The sequence below is a fragment of the Olea europaea genome, chromosome 10, assembly GCF_002742605.1.
Source record: "Olea europaea var. sylvestris chromosome 10, O_europaea_v1, whole genome shotgun sequence".
Classification (NCBI taxonomy): Eukaryota; Viridiplantae; Streptophyta; class Magnoliopsida; order Lamiales; family Oleaceae; genus Olea; species Olea europaea.
The window spans coordinates 34,723,901-34,743,577 of record NC_036246.1 but is presented as its reverse complement, the minus strand read 5'-3'; the positions used below and the strand labels follow the sequence as shown (position 1 = coordinate 34,743,577).

Sequence of the window (19,677 nt, the reverse complement as noted above, 5' to 3'; positions counted from 1 at the left end):
TAGAAGAACAATCAGATTATGAAAATTTCATACAAGAATTTTCAAATATTAAAAATTTATCAGATTCAGATGAAGAATTAGAATTTATGGATATAGAATTAGAATGTAAACATAAATGGATAAAAGAAACAGGTTCAGATAGTATACCATGTTTTTTATGTAAATGGTATCCTAGTAAAAAATTAAGAGTTAAATGTAAAGATTGTTTTCTAGAAGCATGTAAAAAATGCTTGATACAAAAAGATTTAGTAGAATTTGAAGAAGAAAATCAAAATGATTCAATTCAAATAGAATTATCAGAAATAAAAATATTAAGAAAAAGAATAGAAAATTTAGAAGATATGCAAAGATATATTTTACAAAAATTAGAACTTTTGGAATTAAATAAAAAAGGAAAAAAACCCAGAAATCATTCCTGAACCAGAATTAGTTCAAGTTTTTTGTAATTCAGAAAAATTAAAAAGTATTAAAGTAAAATGTTATGTTAGAATAGAAAATTTTGAAATAAATTGTCTAGGTTTAATAGATTCAGGATGTAGTCATTGTGTAATTAATAAAAGAATTATACCAGAAAAATATATTATAAAATCTAAGGAACCTATAGAAGCCCAACAAATGGATGAGAATTTTTACAGTTATCAAGATATTCTTAAACCAGCAAAAATTAGTTTTGAGACTAATTGTGGAAGAAGTACAGAATATAGAAACCAGCAAGAATTAGTTTTGAGACTAATTGTGAAAGAAGTACAGAATATAGTTTACCTAAAGACTCAGTATGGGTAAGAGAATTATCTTTAAATACAGACTTAATTTTAGGATTAAGTTTTTTGTTAAAAGATAATGGTAGCATATTAATTAGTAAAGATTATTTGCAATTACAAAAATTTTCACTTTGTGCATCTACTTATATTAAGACTATTCCATCAGAGTATTCTGAGAAGCGTGGTGGAATAATAGAAAAAGAAAAAGAATGTGAGTGTAGTAAAGAAAGAGAATGTCAATTAATAGAAAAAGAAGAATTAGATAATTTTTTAGAAGAAGAATATTATGAAAACTTTAAAGAAATGAAGAATTATGTTTAGAATTTGTAGAAATTGAAAATATATATATATTCTCTTAATTTCTAAATTAACAGAATTTGGTTCTCAACCTTCAAAATGAAATAAATTGAGTCATCAACTTAATTATATTTTCGAATCTAGTTTCCCACGTGATAGAAATTGTAATCTGAATTTTAAAAAACGTGCGAATTAAAGTTAAAGAGCAAAACTGTCAAAGATTTAGCATGAGGACCCAGATGCACATATTTAACGTGACTTTCACATGTGATTTTAATGCTTACAGTTACGTTAATGATTTTTGTCTTGCTAGGACCCATATTTAGAAATTTAAATAGATAGGTTGAAAACTTATAATCTCAATTTTAGATGTTCGGAAGCCAAAATCACACTAGTTAAAAGGTTAGAAAGTCTACTCTAATTTTTCCGAAGAACATATGATACAACATTACACCTCCAAAAGTACCGGGAAATGTTTTCTTCATAAATAATGAATCATTATTTATCTTGCTTAAATACAAATTTTCAAGAGCTATTCTCTATTGTACTTCTTCTCATGTCAAGTGAGGGTTGATTTTTTCTTTTGTTTCCTTTTTTCCACAAAGATGAAAATCTCGAAGAAGGTTTACAAGAAGAACAGTCATGTTCACTGAACAAACAGTCCAGTGCATTGCGTACAATTATTGCTTATTTAGAACTTTGCATACAAAAATCCAGAACAAATATTTCCTGTGCATATCAGCGAATTGAGCCATCTAACTGACAGGCGGGCCAATGATGTGGACGAGACCTATCCTATCCAGTATAATATATCATCAATTCTATTACCCGTGTGTTTGAGCCACGTTATTTGAAAAGAATGTATTATGAAATAATAATTTGATGGAGAATGTGTGATTCAAAAGTGAGAAAAAGTTTTGGGTTTACGTTTAATATTATTTTATTGAAAAAGTGTGATGGAAATTATATCAAATCACTGTTTATAAATGTATTTTTTTTTTTTAAAGAATGTGACTCAAACAGGACCTAAATCGTTCCGTTTATAGTGATATTGTATGAACTTATTCAAAATCAAATATTAATTTCAATTGCTATTTATATTTATAAATGATTCATAAATTTATCAAATGGAGGCTACGTCGTTGGGTTTAGACAGTATATAAAAATGCTTTGAAAAAATGAATATATCGTGTTCGTAACATCGTGATTTTCAAATGAAGAGATAAGCAAACTTAGACTATCTCCAAAGCTGCATTAAAATTTGAGGTAAGTTTTACACATTTTTGCACCAAATCATACACCAAATTAAAATCATCTTTAACCTATTACACCAAAACTTATGTCAAATGAACATTGTTTAATCATTTTCTTCACCTTTTCAATTCTTAGCAATGTATTTATTTGAAAAAATATATATTTGTTTATTTATTTTACAACTACATAAATTATTAAAATAATTAATTACGCTAAATTAACAAAAATATTGAATTATTATTGATTACTAAATTATTTACTTGTTTTGTGTATTACGTTAAATTGACAAAAATAATTTATTAAATTATTAATTTATTAGAAATAATGACTTTAAATTAACGAAAATAATTAATAATTACAAAAATACTCAATTATGATTGATGATATTATTAAAATTTATTATAAATGATGATGATGATAATATATTGTATTAAAAATGTATAATGAAAATGACACAAATACCCCTAACCAATATGTTTGGAAAATGTAAGAGAAGGGCAAAATTAACTTTGCATCATTTGGTGCAAAATGGTGTTTAGAAATCTCCATCGAAGATAACCTTAGAATTCTAATTCTTCTAAGGTAGTATTCCACTAATATCTCACCTCTCCCTCGAGAAAGACTTCTTTGCCTTACTAGATTTATAAACATTTTATATCTCTAAATCGTTTAGAGCGTGTCGAAAATAGAATATAAATAAATGAGTCGATCTTTTTGACCAAACGATTCAATGAAGTCTTTATTAATACATTGTATAAACTGAAAAGGTCCCAGTCAACAAGATTTTGGGAGGATATTTTTCTTCATTTGGATTGACATATTTGCACACTCCTAGGGTTCTCATAAACCCTAATGCAAAATGAGGGCAGTGAAGCGCATGCATGGGATGGAGCCTGCACGTGTGGACAGAGAATAAATCAACCAATGAGGGAACTCTGAGCAATGCTTCTTTCTCAGTGCATGGATTTATGAAGATTTTCATTTAGTTTTTGCGGGATCCAAAGATGAAATCTTTCAAACTTTTTAAGGCTTCCAGTACGTAATGTCCCTTACAGGTAATAGTGAGCCATCACTTAGTGTCTTTTTAGTACTCTTTTGCAACTTGGTGAGTTTAATCACCTTTTTGTCTGGTCCAGTGGCGTGTTACTTCATGAGTTACATAAGCATGTGTGTTAGAATGAATGTAGGGAACGAAGATGAATAGATTGATGTTGGGTGGGTCATGTTTTAAATTAACTTATAAAGACCATTTTATAAGAGTAATATGATTTCGATAAAAGATAGTAGAAGAGAAATTAAGGAGTACAACTGTACAAGACCATAATTGGCATGGCGTAGTCATGTAGTTATTTTAAATATTAGTTCCATTAGATCAAGCAATGAACAGAGAGGAATTACAAAGAAGTAGATCCTAATTTGCAAAGAATAAGGTAACATAAATTGGCAACAAATATTTTGGAAGTATTATCAATGTGCATAAAGGATTGGCAGGACGCTCATTTCCAAATACAAGATAAATTTTAATTTGTCGAAATTACATGTTGTCAGGTAAGCCATAAGTGATATTTAATGCAATTTTAATCACATATATCGGAATTTGTTATTTCATAATACTTTTTTTAATTTTTCTTTAAAAAATTGTACATGTTACAACCTACAAGCTAGTCGTGTACAATTTTTAACTCCATCTACTCAAAATTTAAGCAACCAATCCCAAATCCGGATAAAGGAGAAGGGTTTCTATAATTGTATTTTGTTTTTATATATTTAAATTAAAAAAATTTGAAAATCGACGAGCTCGCGAGCCGAGCTTATGCTCGTAATGAGCCACGAGCATGAGCCGAGCTCATGTTTGCCACCACTAGATGTGGTGGTGTGATTCATGTTATTTTGTACTAGATTTTCTCAAAGATGTGGGAGCTACAAATTCCCAATTGTTTGAACTGGGTTGATTGTATCACGGCTATGAATTAAAATAAAAGTGATACTCGAATCCCTAAAAGATTTATAAAGATAAATAGTATTGTGTTCGACGAAATGCGTGTATATCAATTTTAACTGAATTTATAAGCTATTTATAAATTTGTGTCCAATCGGAGGCTAACTTAAGGCACATGATTTGTTATAAAACATGGATGTTCACCCTACATTAAGATATAACTTCTCATTATTTGGCAACAAATTTTTACATTGCCCACAAAACTGGGAATGCATATGGCCTTTACTTTTAGGATTATTCTAAGGCCCAAGACATTATGTAACCCATCTTTCCTAGTGGAAACGGCCTTCAAAGCAAAAGTCAAGCCCAAAGTCCATGAGCCCTCATGATTTATGGTTGAGTCCTCGTTTTCTTTCCAATTTCTTTGTTTTTTGATATCTTCCACTCTCTTTGATTGGATTGTTTGGACGTTAGGGATCTTGTATAGTTAGTTGTATTTATGTTCAACTTATCTAGAATTGTTGGGTGTTTGTTCCATGTGATGTGATATGGAATACTTATATCAAAAGTTAAATATTAATTTCAATCGTATATTCTATATTAATTTATAAACTATTTCAATCATATACCTTCAACAATGGGTCCCTAAGCTTTAGTGTCGCCAGAAAAACAATATCTAACTTCTATCTTCGTTTTCATATTTTCGTCAATATCAACTTAATTTACTCGCACTTTTCAGAAGGTAAAATTGACAAAATACCATGTTTAATCATTTTCAATTATTTTCTCAAATTTAGCTCACACTTTGAGCCTTGTTGAGCATAAAGTTGTGACATGAAGAATTTTCACTTGGTATACAAGAATGTGCAAGTGTAGAGAGAGAAGAAAGAAGGAATTTTAGAAGGGTCACATTCTTTTAAAAGCAAACCACCAAATATGTGAAATGTTTATTAATACTGCAAATTAAAATCAAAATACAATTTTAGCCCTTATGACTGGGAGCTAAAGATCCAAAAGAAGCAGTGCTATCATATTTACTTTCTTTGTTTCCCTTCTTTCTTCAAAAATAACCCTCCCATTAATGATACTAAGGGCTTCTTCTTTGGGGTCTTTTTTGGTGAAGGCTTTTGCTCTCCGTCTTTACCTCCATCATCCGTGTTTATAATAACTCGAGTTAACAATGGAGGACTTGCAAACTTAACAGATCTCTTCCTCTCAAATTCCAAGCCATTTTCTTCTTCAGTTAGCTTCTTGATTTCAGCTGTGTTTTCGATGAACTTTAGCTCTTCAATTTCTGGTTCAACAAATTGCTTGTCGTTCTCGATGTGGGATTCTTTGGATTTCAATTGTTTTAGCTCCATTTTAGTCTGTTCAAGCTCTTGTCTCAGAGAGTTGAGGCAATGAACCATCAGATTATTACTTTCTTCTTTCTCTTTTTCAACACTCTGCTTCTTTGTTTGTTCATCATGATGATCACCCCCAATTTTTGATGTATATTTTCCCGTGTTCTTTTTGATTTGCATCTGAAATAAAATGTGTAATTCAATGCTAATTAATAGTGATTAAATCAAGTGTTGAATATCAACTTGTTCAAATTTTATTGGGGAAAAAGGTTGAGGCCTGTTGGTGATGCTTATTAAATTTTGAATATGACTACAAACATGTCAATTGCCATTTGGCTAATAAGACCGTGGACATTGAGGTTCCACAAGCAATTGACGTTCTCGGATTTGAAAGGGTTGTTCGAATTTCTTCTTATAAGCAACTGAAACTAGTTCATGCTAATGGTAAGATATGGGGTTTAAACATGGGGATTATTGTTCTTTGAAATAGTTCATATCAATCATATTTCTCTTGAGATGAAAGAAAAGATAGGTAGTTTATCTTTGCAAAGCTACCGTCCCAATAAAAAAATATTCTCGTGATAGAGTACGTGCCTCATAAAAAATTGTAGTGAAATCACATTTCATATTCTTTGTATGCTTGGAAAAGTTTCAGAAAAAACCACGAAAAGTGTTAAGATTTAAGAATGTTAATTTACACGACAAACATAAAATTGTATATTCAAGTGCTTGTCAAATAAAATTTTAACTGGTCAAATTTCATTTTTAACTACATATTTCACTAGACCGACAAGTTTTACAATCATACAAATTAATACCTCAACTTTTATTAAAATTTGCTATCAATAACCCAAAAGTAGTTTATAACAATCTCAGTTTATGCTATAACATGCATGCATTCACCATCACAATCCCGTTAGTAAATTCCACAAAGTTTGTTTTAAGGAATATCCCACCTGCAAAATGACAAAGAAAACACACACACGCACACACTCACATTCATACATGCATATACATATAGTCATAGAGAGAGAAGAAGATGAGAGAGAAACCTCTTTCAGTTTATTTGCATAGATTTCTCCAGCAAGAACCCTTTCCCCAAACAACGAAATTGCTTCTTTCACTGATCGGAAAGGCTGTCGCATATCGATCTCCACTCTCCCCCGCACCACCAACCCGCCTTCTTCTTCTCCTCCTCTTTCCATTTTTCCCCTAATATATTATCAATTAAGGAAACTGAACTTATTTCATTAATCTGTGCTAATAGTACCTCGAACAAGAATATGAATTCATCGAAGGTGTCACAAAGATATACACACACGCATACTCTCTCATTACTACTTATATATATATAATATGCAAGTACATAACTATAGCAGATGTTTGTTTGTAATTAATAGTGGGGTTGGAGGTGTTGATGAGTTGAAATAATTAATTGAATTTGGAGGAGTTAATAAAAAAATAATGTGAGTGTTTTCTTCGCGTCCACTTCACTAGACAAATGCTGTTAGCCCAGGTGGTTGCACCATCAATTTTTATCAAGATCCATTATCTTCTGTATAAATATATGTTAAATACGTATACAAATCAACTTCATTTCAGAAAGGAAACTACCAATTACACCAGAAGTGGACCGTTTTGATATGAACCAGGCTCCTCTCTTGTGGACCCCAATTTTTTATGCCCTTCTCTTTCATTATTTTCATCAGCTGTTACATAATAATTACATACAAAAATGTAATATATAGGATTATTTTAAGATTCTAGATCTTGAGTAATTCACCAAAAGCCTTATCGTGTCTTGAAATGTAATACATAGTTAATTAGGTCAAGAGTGATGACATCGACTGTAAGACAATAGGAGTAAAAGACTTGGCCAATTGAAAGGACGTTATTGGAGAGCATCAATTGATTTATGTTATGTAATGTTCTTTCATGTTGGACACAACATGTTTGTGTTACCTTTTACAAACCAAATTAAAATAATAAATACAAAATCTTAAAGAAGTTAAGTATATAAATATATTACTAATAGTAATAGAATGAAGGAATGCATACTTTAATGGAAATTGCTTAAATAAGTGAATTTCTAATCGTGTGTAAGTAGAATTTTGATTTCAATAAAACTCATATTTTTATCCAATAATGGAATGGATAAATTTTCACTCTGTCTATATTGTACTGGTTAATTAATGTTTGTATGTGGGTTGTAGTCTGCAAGATCGGATAAAACCTAGACGGGTTGGCTCAAATATGGTCTAGTATGTTGAAATCTTGATTTAACCTTTTAACATCAAAATATCTATCTACAAACGAAGGATAAATGAAGTACAGAATTTCGGTTGATTTTTAAACTAAATTTGCAGTAAAAATCGACAACACACAATGAGAACAGAAAAATAACACAAGAACACCAAGTTGTTGACCCAATTCAGTCGTGAATAGGCCTAATCTGGGGGGCTCAAGGACAATCCGTTCCACTATGGCACAATCTACCTTCCAAGAGGGTAAGAGTACATCAAGAACCACTCAAATCTTACAGTTTCAGTCACCGATATAAAAATCTCGTGAAACACACAAACACGAAATCAACCAATCGTTTAGGAGTTTTACAGTACAAGATCAGCCACTCTCTCAGGCCTGATCATTAACCCAAAATATAAACTCCATAACTAGATCGCAGAAATTATATACTAAGAGAAAAATTTTACAGATTCAAAGAAAACTCAAGAGGAAGCAGAAAGAGAGACGCGAAAAGAGAGAGAGAGGAAAAAATCTGGAAATCTGCCCCAAAAGTCACAAGACTTTTGGGTGTATTTGGACGGTTCTCATCCCAGGGATGATCTCAGCCGTTGGTTTAATCCAATGGTCCAAAACGAGTCTCAACTAGCACAATCCAAGTGAGTATCAAGTATTCAATAGTCGAGTGCCAATTAGGTAGAATTTTCCAAATAAGCCGAAACCTCAATTGACAAAAGTAGCACTCGCTTTAGAGTGTTTTGAGAAACATCACTTTTCACATTCTTCATCTTGATTCTCAATAACACTCGCTCTCTGGTTCCTGAAAGTACCATGGAACAACTGTTCATCATCATCACCCTAGTACCTGCAAAAGAAAATTAACATGTGTTAATATGAAATAAGGATAAACATATTTTAAACTTACTTACAAGTAAAACTTTGGTTCCCATATCAGAAGGATTTCTATCAGTATGAACTTTAATCAATTTAACTTCACCTTGAGATATTTTTTCTCTTATAAAGTGATACTTCACCTCGATGTGTTTCAATCTTTCATGATAGACATGATTTTTACTAAGTAGCAAAGCACTCTGACTATCAGTGTATAAAATAGGAGTATCGTTCATAAAGTTCAGTTCCTTTAAAATCCCCATTAACCAAGTACATTCTTTCACAACTTCAGTTATAGCTACATACTCAACTTCTGTGTTGGATAATGTAACCAGTGGTTGCAATTGTGATTTCCAAGTTATGCAATTTTCCCCAAGGGTAAAGAAATAAGCCGTAGTAGATTTTCCACTGTCTTTGTCACCAGCAAAATTAGCATCAACATACCCTTTTAAAGTTAAATTTTCTGATCGTTTCTCATACACTAATCCTAGATTTAATGTACCAACAATATACCTAAGTAACCATTTCATCCCAACCCAATGAGGCTTGCCAGGATTGGACATAAATCTGCTTAGGAAATTGATTGCATAAGCAAGGTCAGGTCTAGTTGTTATCATGGAAAATATTACAGAACTTATGACATTTGCATAGGGTATATTTTCCATTTCCTTCACCTCTTCTTTAGATTTAGGGGAGTGAGACTTAGATAGGTTCATGTGGGCAGCCATATAAGAATGCAGTTTTCACGTCAAGTTGCTCAAGTTCCCAATTATATTGAGCAACCATGGCCAATATCAACCTTATAGTTTTATATTTGATTATAGGTGAGAATATCTCATTGTAATCAACTCCATCTATCTGAGTATACCCCTTTGCCACTAGTCTAGCCTTAAATCTAACAGGGTCAGATGGGTCATTACCCTCTTTAAGCTTGTAAACCCATTTACACTGCACTACCCTATGATCCTTAGGTTTTTTAACAAGCCTCCAAGTTTTATTTTCATTTAGGGATTGCATTTCTTCTTTCATGGCCTGTAACCAATTTTCAGAATTTTTTCCATGAATAGCTTCTTCATAAGAAGTTGGTTCTGCTTGTTCCATTTCTTCTCTAGAGACTAAGGCAAAGTCTGTCATATTTAATAGTTCATATCTAGGATTAGGTCTAGGTTGTCTTCTTACCCTATCCCTAGTTAATTGATAGTCTTGAACCTCAGTTTGTTCAGCAGTATGTTCAGGTTCTTCAGTTTCAGCCCCATTCAGGGGTTCATTAGGCTCTACAGGTTTAGTAACTTGTTCAACCTGATGATGTACAACTTCGTTTTCATCATCTCCAGGTTAAGATGGGTTAAATTTAGTTAACTTGACCTCACTCTGAACAGTCTAGTTGTTTACATATTCATTAGTTCCTTTAGAACTTTGTTTTAGGCATGGTATTTCTGATTCATTAAAGATTATATCTCTACTATTAATAATCTTAATGCTTGGAACACCCAAAACCCACAACTTGTAGCCTTTAACACCTTCTGAATATCCTAGCATCATACATTTGATGGCTCTAGGTTCCAACTTTCCTTCGGATTGATGTGCATATGCTGCACATCCAAAAACCCTTATATGAGTTAAGTTTGGGGTTTTTCCTATCCACAATTCTTGTGGGGTCTTAAACCCTATACTACTAGAAGGGGGCCTATTAGTCAAGTAAACTGCTGTACAAGCAGCTTCAGCCTAAAACCCTTTTGCCAAACCAGAACTAATAAGCATGCATCTTACTTTATTCATTATAGTCCTGTTCATTCTCTCAGCTACCCCATTTTGCTGAGGTGTGTATTTCACAGTCCAATGCCTTAATATTCCTTTCTGTTTACAGAAATTATCAAATTCTATATTATAAAACTCCAGCCCATTATCAGTTCTTAGGGTTTTTAATTTCTTCTCTAATTGATTTTCAACAATTTTTAGCCATGTTCTGAACTTCTAGAAGGTTTCAGATTTAGCCTTTAAGGGATAAATCCAAACCTTCCTAGAGTAGTCATCTACAAGTGATAAGAAGTATTTACTTCCACCAAAAGTGGAGTGTTTTTCTGGGCCCCAAATATCAGCATGCACATAATCTAAGGGCCTATTGGTTCTGTATGAGCTAGATTCAAAACTAACCTTGTGAGACTTACCCAACACACAAGTCTCACAAAAGTTCACTGGCTCAATCTCATCTTTTCCAAGTAATTTTTGATTACTTAAAGATTTTAGCCCTTTATTTCCAATGTGTCCCATTCTATTGTGCCAAAGACTAGATTTGTTTTTATTAACAGTTAAAGCATTTGAATCGGGTGATATAACTGTTTCTCCCTCTAGATAATATAACCCCTTCCTTTTAGGTCCTTTCATCATAACTAAAGAGCCCTTCATAATTTTCAGGTTTTTATTATCAGATTTGAAGGTATATCCCTCATCTTCAAGTATCCCTAATGAAATAAGGTTCATTTTCAGATTTGGGACATATCTCACATTTCTTAAAGTTCTGACAATGCCATCATACATTTTTATGGCAATGTCACCTGTGCCAATCACAGTTTGGGAATTATTATCACCCATATACACCTTACCTGGTTCTATTTCTTTATAGTTATAAAACCATATTTTTTCAGTACACATATGAAAGGTACATCCAGTATCCAGAATCCAGTCTCTAATAGAGTTTTCAGTTGACACATTTAATACATGCAAGCTATCCAATTCTGACACTATGGCTGCATTATTCTGATCTTTTAATTTCCTTTTCCAGTCAAAGCAGTCCCTCTTAAAGTGTCCCAACTTCCCACAGTTATAACATTTCTTATTACTTCTATCTTTAGATTTAGATCTGCTTTTAGATCTCCCCTTCATTTTCTTGTTTTGGAAATTAAATTCCTTCTTTTCGGTTCTTCCCCTTATAAATAGGCTCTCTTCTCTATGTTGGTTCTGTTTTCTCTCCTAACTTCTAACTCTCTTGACCTTAATGCATCTATTACAATCGATTGTGTAAAAGTGTCCCTAGCATATTTTATGACATTCTTAACATCTTTGTAAGATTCAGGCAGTGAATTTAAAAGAATAACAGCCAAGTCCTCATCTTCAAATTTTTTATCGTTGTGTGCTAAACTCTTAACTATAATACTGAAGTCACTCAAATTGACTTCCAAATCCTTTCTTGGGTCCATTTTAAAACTAAATAATTTTTCTAACAAATATATCTTGTTAGGTAGAGTTTTGGTTAAGAACAAACCATCCAAGGCAGTCCACAAAGTTCTTGCAGTTTTAGAATCATCAACTTGTCTAACCACATTATCAGATAAATGCAGGATTATAGAACTATAGACAATCTCATTCATTTCTTCAATTTCGTCAGGTTTTGCTTTTAACTCATCAGAAAAAGTTGCAGGATCATCGAGGGCTTTTGCAACCCTCTATTGGACCAAAATGGCCCTCATTTTCTGCTTCCATACAGAGTAGTCCCCCTTTCCATCGAATTGGGACAATTCGACCTTCGAACCCATTACAGATTCTGTAAAAGGGTGGGCATTACTCATGGATATAGCAAAAAAGGTTTTTGAAATTTTTTTATATCAAGCAGTTTCGAGAAAACCAATAATAGACTGTTTCAAGAAACCCAAAAATTCAGTAACAACTTTTCAAAGATTGAGTTAAATACAATAGGTTCTATGACTGGATCGCAGGTTAGTAGATTGATAACTAATGTATTACTTCAGTTTACTAAATCAAGAATAACATGCATCATGAAATAAACTATATCATGAATAACTCGTGTCAAACCAGATCCAAAGGAGTAATGGTCAAATCGTACTAGATTACTGCAGTGTCTGTTTTTATACATATAAAGCATTCAAAAAACCAACCAGTAAACTCGAACCTCCTTTTAATGTCACCTTCCAAGAAATTTAAACGAATCAGTAACTGTAATTGCCAAAAAAGAATATCGAAAAAAAGAAATAACCGAACCGCCTTTGTGTAGATCTAAAAAATGATCTACACTATTCGAAACCCAAAAATAACCCAGTATGGATTTATATAGAGTATACCGAACCCAGAAGCCAGAAGGCTCTGATACCAATTTGTAAAGAATTTCGGTTGATTTGTAAACTAAATTTGCAGTAAAAATTGACAACACACAATGCGAACAGAAAAATAACACAAGAACACCAAGTTGTTGACCCGGTTGAGTAGTGAATAGGCCTAATCTGGGGGGCTCAGGGACAGCCCGTTCCACTATGGCATAATCTACCTTCCAAGAGAGCAAGAGTACATCAAGAATCACTCAGATCTTACAGTTTCAGTCACCGATCTAAAGATTTCGTGAAACACACAACCACGAAATCAACCAATCGTTTAGGAGTTTTACAGTACAAGATCAGCCACTCGCTCAGGCATGGTCATTAACCCAAAATATAAACTCCATAACCAGATCGCAGAAACTATACACTAAGAGAAAAAAATTATAGATTCAAAAAAAAACTCAAGAGAAAGCAGAGAGAGAGACGCGAAAAGAGAGAGAGGAAAAAATCTGGAAATCTGCCCCAAAAGTCACGAGACTTTTAGGAGTATTTGGACGGTTCTCATCCCAGGGATGATCTCAGCTGTTGGTTTAATCCAATGGTCCAAAACGAGTCTCAACTAGCACAATCCAAGTGAGTATCAAGTATCCAATAGTCGAGTGCCAATTAGGCAGAATTTTACAAATAAGCCAAAACCTCAATTGACAAAAGTAGCACTCGTTTTAGAGTTTTTTGAGAAACACCACTTTTCACAAATGAGTTCTTGAATAATTAATGATTCTATATTTTAACTGAAAATTATAAAATGAACCAAAACTTTTTAAACTTCACAATAAATCACATATTGTTGAGAATTAGAAATTATGATGAAAACAAGTTTACAAAAGGAAATTCGTACATCCTATTTTCTCCAACCTCTTTCTTTTTAAACGATGATTCAAAATTTTAATGACAGTTCCCTATTTATAAGAAAATAAGGTCATTCTTCCTACTGAATCCATAGCTTAACACATATCACGCAATAAAAAGTTTCAGGGTATACAAAAAAGCACACAGTAACCCTTTTTTTTAAGGTTCTGTTTACCTATCGACAATCTCGATACGTTGGGGAATATACAAAAAGCAATTTTTGTTTAATAGTATTAAACTAGTTAGCATATAATTAATCGAAACCTAATAAATCATGTTAACCTCCTCTATCACCATTGATACTAGTTGCTAGCTAGTCATAATCGAATCAAGGATCGTGACAGCGTTTTTGACAAAAGTGATTTTTATGGGATACATGAATCAAAACTTTTTGAAGAAAACTATTCACACGAGAAGTGATAACTTTGGTCTGCGCTTTCTTCATAACTTTGGTGTTATCATCTTTCTAGTTCTATTGATTTTATCGTGTGTATTTAGTGTGTGGTAAGACGAATATAAGAAAGTTAATAGGTCAAAATAATTAGTGAAACTACAAGAAAATTTTGCATAGCTTACCTTCTAAATTTTTCTATACCATAATTTAACTATACACCAATATTAGAGTTCCGAAGTGGGTAGTTAATGCTGATTCCTTCAATTAAAAAATTATCATTACAAAAATTTGTGTCTTCAAAAATAGCTTTTCCATTGATGAAGTCACAAATACAGAATATTTTCAACTGAAAATTCAAAATTCCAACAAAATATCTAATTTTAAAGATTTAATCGAATTTTAACTAAGCATTTTATTAAATAATGTAGGTAAACAATTTTATTATATGAGAAACAAAGAGATACCAAGTATTGTCACGAAGAAAGAAAAAAGTCAAAACTAGGATTTTAAAGGTATAAAATCTACGCATCGCTATTTATGACGATGCATAGGAAATTTAACACATTAATAGTTTATAAACAGAGTTACAAAAATTATTATAAGCCTATAAGAGACAACAATTATGCACGAAGTCTTGAGATCTAATGGAGACCAACTAAGATTTCTCGACCAGCTGCTGAACTTATTCATCTTTTTCTTCCAAATCTAGAAAATCCAATTGCCAATTCATGGGAAAACCCTATTCTCACCGATAACAAAAGACTATGTAAGGTAAGACCCAACAAAGAAAGATAAGTATGCATATATATGAGCGTACTATCCAACGTTCCTCAAATCAATTCCAAGAAATGCAATTTCTGATGTATGATGATGGTTTGATTTGTTTTGGTTTGTACTGCCTAATAAATCCTAAACAAGATCCTTGGCCCTTGTTCATTCTGACTTGGAAGCAAGTTAGATTTGTCCTTTTTATTGCTATAATTCTTATGTAGGTGCGAACGGTTGAAGATGATCGATGTACGGCACCTTCCTTGAGTTATATGAGAACCATTTTGCTAGAAATGACCGAGAGACAGACTTAACAAAGACCTATTTCAAAGAGCAACTGAACCAAGCTAGATGTCGTCAGATACCACCAGAAACTGTGGTAGATCTTCTCCTTCAAGCACGCAATGTGATAACCAAGAGTATTGTGACAGACAACATATTCTCACAGTCCATGAATAAATTCAAAAAGCAATTTGCTCTTTCAAGCTTTATGTCCTTCTCCTTCATGCTACAAATCGGAGGAAGGTCCCCGAATAAGATTCTATTTGCTAAGAACGTGGGGAATATATTCCAGACAGATTTTCACCCAGCCTATGATGAAAATGGAATGATTGAGTTTACTGAACCAGTTGCTTTCCCTTGGCAGGCCTTTTTCACTCGTTTTGGAGTAGATGGTCTTATTGTATCAGCCATGTGTGCAGCTGCACAAGCTGTGGATTCACCCAAAATATAAGTGTAGTCTGATTTCTCTCTAGTTTATAACTAATTTTTGCTTTATGCAGAATTGAATAATGTTGTTTTCAATTTTCTTTTTTGCAGCAAAGTTCGCATTTGTGGCATCATCTGGCAAAGTTTTTCCGTGATGAGTGGATATCATGGTCTTGGAGAAGGCCACCCGCTATGCCTCCGGCTTCAGTTGTTGGAAGCGGTGTTTTGAATTCTGTTGACCTTAAACAGAAGATTATTACAAATGTGGAGCAGGTGATAGGCTGGATCACTGGACTAGCACCACAGCACACAGGTATACCTTTTTTTTCCTTAGTCTTTTATGATAATATCTTGTAAGTAAACAATACAATACAGAACATGTCGTCGGTCAGTCCAATACACCTTACAAGTCTGTATTATCTTTTTCATTTTTCTGATGTTGATTGACAACATTTTGCAATAGGAGGAAAATGGCATGGATCTACCACAATCTTTGCAGATGGGTGTTACAGAATTGGTTGAAAGGAAATCATTGAAAATGATCTAATAATCTGTGTAAATCCAAAGTAATCTTTGACTAATTTTTAGAGGGAAAATTTTTTTTTAATTTATTTTAAAGTTCAAAATCCCAAAAAACCCTCAGACGGTCACTTTCTCATTTGCTTACAGTCGGCCAAAACCAAGAAAAAGCTACGATCGACTTCCAGTCGGTAGACGTTTTCAGTTCATCTCCGGCGACCTTCTTCTTGTTAAGGTAAGCTTCGAGTTGTTAATTAACTAAATTAATGTTTAGATTTTCAAATTGTGTGTGAATGTTGAATTTGTGGAGGTTTTTGAAATGTAATATTGGTTATGTAGTTGTAGAAGTATGAATATGGGTCTAAATTGAGGAATAATAGGTGTATTTTGAGATTTGCAAGCTTTTCTCGTCGGAAATGGAGATTTTTCGGCGAGAAAAGTCAAAAAAAATGCCGACTGAATTTGCAGTTGGCATTTTGGGGATGTTAACAGTCGGGCGCCCGGCTGTTAACAGTAGGGTGCCCGACTGTCATGGGCAGACTAATAGTCAGCCCATGACTTTTTTTATTTTTCACTCAGCCCATGACTACTAAGTCGGCCCAATAACAAATTTTTTTTAATATGGGCTGATTAACAGTCAGCCCATTGACTGTTAAGCAAGCTGATCGTAACCGTTGGCCCGCTGCCTTTATCTTTTTTATTATTTTTTTTCTTACATATATTTAAGGATTCTATTTTAAGTAATTTTAATTATTAGTTTTTAATAAGTAATAATTTATTTATTTGTAAAATTTATATGTGATATTTAATTTAAATTTTAATTTGAATATTTATTTTTATTTCCTCATTTTTGATTAATAATAATTTTTCATTCTCGAATATAATTAATTTTTAAAGTTGTAATATTTAATAATTCTTTTAGTTTTAAATTTAAATTTCATATTTAGTTTTACTAATAGTTTTTTATAAATAATGTTCTTTTCGTTAATCGAATTTCATTAATTCTTGTCATTGTAATTTTGAATAATTATTTAATTTTAAATTTTGTTTTTATTTTTATTAATAATTTTTTATAAATAATATTCTTTTCGTTAATCGAATTTCATTAATTCTTGTCATTGTAATTTTGAATAATTATTTAATTTTTAAATTTCATATTTTTTTTATTAATTGGGCCGACTGCAAGACTGTTAATAGTATCTGGCGACTGTTAACAGTTAATTTTTTTTAAAAAATATATATTTAATTTTTTAAATATATTTTATAATTAATTTATTAATAATTGTGTTATTTATTTTTTTAATTTTCTTTTATTTATATAATTTAATAATTGAATATTCTTTGAAAGTAACAATTTATTTTCCATGTTATTTATTTAATTTAAAAAAATTTTGTAAATATATTTTCCAAATGTAATACACAAAATTAATTTTCTTTATAATTTTCATTTGATTAAATAATAATTATGTTATTTATTTATTTAATTTTTATATTCTTTAATTTTTTAAAATTTATTGAAATAATATTTATATTCTTTAATTTTTTTTGAGAATATATTTAATCTTTAATTTTTAACTTTTTTGTATTCTTTAAATATTAATAATTTCCTTTTGCCGAAAAATCTCATTAATTTGTATTTTAATTTAATTAATTATTTTCTACATTTGTATTAAATTTATTTTGTTATTAGCGTCGAGAATTCGGTTCCCATTGATTTTTTGAGATTATGCGTTATTTTATTATCTCTTGTTCAATATTCTAACATTTGAATTTTTGCAGAATGGAGTATCATTTAGATGGGGGTTGAGACGGATGATGGGAAAAGCTACTTGGAATAGTAGCTTTGAGAGTTTTACTGCTGTGTTGGAGCTCCTCGATGATCATCAAGGAGATATGCTACGATAGTCCTTCTTGTGGCCACTGTACCAGATGCGAGAGGTGCAGTATTCAAGACAGATCATCGATGCACTTCTATGTTAGCTTTTGAGGTCAGTCGACGGCAATTCCCTCCACTTTGACCTCGGGGGCAAGGTCGTTAGTTTCTCGATGTATGAGTTTAGCTTGATCATTGGACTGAGGATTACGGGCGACGATGCAGCCATTGAGAGAAGCAATAGTTTGTACGAGACGTACTTCCAGGGACATGGGTCGGTGCATCTACCCGAGTTGATGGTCGCGGTCAGGGAGTACGACCAGATGCTAGATAGATTGAAGTTTGGGCTGGTCTATATCCTCGAGAGTGTGATGAGGTGTCATCATAAGAAGATTGTCATCGACATTTTTTATTTGAAAGTTGTTGACGACATCGATGCGTTCAACAACTATCCATGGGACCGGAGATGTTACGAAGACACCGTACATGTCTTCACCAGATCACACTCGAGGCCCAGGGGGTCAATGCGTAAATACGATACATATGGATTGCCCTTAGAGGTGCAGGTAAATGTTTAATATAATTAAAGTTAAAATTTTCATATATTACATTTATGCATAATAAATGTATGTGTTGCAGATTTTGGTGTATGACACAGTCCCTGTACTGGGGGCAAGCTTCGCAAAGTAAGGGGAGACACGATGCCCTCGGATGCATCATTGGAGATCGTCGCGGGCGGACGAATGTCCCACTGGGAAATATTTATCGGTCCTCCTCGACGATCCCCATGTAAGTATTATGCATTTGTGATTTATATTATACGTAGTTTAAAATCTGTTTACTCATCGTTAACTAGTTGAAATGTCAATATGTCAGCTTGAAATTATACTTGAGTTAACGCTGTCGATGGAAGAGGAGGCTCGAGATCTTGTGCGGGATATAGGCGTGGAATGCACACCCAAGACGAGGAGATGTCTGATTCGAGACTGGACCGAGATTGAGTATGTGAATTAAATATAATTTATTGAATGTCGTCGACGTATAAATATATTGAATAATTTTTAATGTTATTTATGTAGGAGGGCGGTCTAACTGATCGACAATCACCTCTGTCGAGGGGTATCGGCGCCACCATTGGCATCATCTTCGCCGAAAGCATCGTCGTCGCCACCGGCATCACCTCTGCGAGAACATTGTCGCCACCATTGGCATCGCTACCGCCGAGAGTATCTCCTTCTCCCTCGTCCATATATGTACTCCATATATCTCCGGCACACAGTGATTATTTGTATGCCCGTCTGACTGGAATTATAGCAAAGGAGGTCGGTGATCCCTACAAGAGTTGACAGGGAGGGTCGACGATATAGGACGAGAGTTGACAAGGAGGGTTGACGATCTATCCCATGATGTTGGAATGCTACGGTCTTGCGTTGTCGACCTTCAAGATACAGTAGCTGTACTGAGAGGAGATTTAGCCGATAGGCGATGGGGAGATAGAAGGGATGGTGGAGATGATGATCGAAAGGGTGGCAGAGATGGTGATGGAGAGGGGGTCACCCACATTTTCGGCATGATGAGACATTAGAATCATTGTGGTTGTTTATGGAGGGGGAGATGGTGGCCCCGATGTGGATGGAAGAGAGGACGACGGATGGGATGGCCCTGATGGGAGGGGCGGAGGAGGTGGCGACGGAGGAGATGGCTCCGGAGGTCGAGAGGACGCCCGTCGTG

General features: G+C 33.1%; 1 protein-coding gene across 1 annotated transcript; it reads right to left on the bottom strand.

Annotated features, from left to right (window-relative positions):
* Positions 1-5,146: 5,146 nt before the first annotated feature.
* LOC111402741 (WEB family protein At3g51220-like) lies at positions 5,147-6,985 on the bottom strand. The gene is made up of 2 exons (XM_023031082.1): positions 6,647-6,985; positions 5,147-5,774 (listed from the first exon to the last, which is right to left on the bottom strand). Exons 1-2 carry the CDS (start codon positions 6,797-6,799, stop codon positions 5,286-5,288), a joined length of 642 nt encoding a protein of 213 aa, XP_022886850.1. The 5' UTR covers positions 6,800-6,985; the 3' UTR covers positions 5,147-5,285.
* Positions 6,986-19,677: the final 12,692 nt, after the last annotated feature.

Excerpts from the sequence above, each read along its gene's own strand:
- LOC111402741 (XM_023031082.1), bottom strand. The coding sequence starts at position 6,799 with ATGGAAAGAGGAGGAGAAGAAGAAGGCGGGTTGGTGGTGCGGGGGAGA. Across the intron at positions 5,775-6,646 it reads ATGCAAATAAACTGAAAGAG|ATGCAAATCAAAAAGAACAC; the intron begins GTTTCTCTCTCA and ends ATTTTATTTCAG.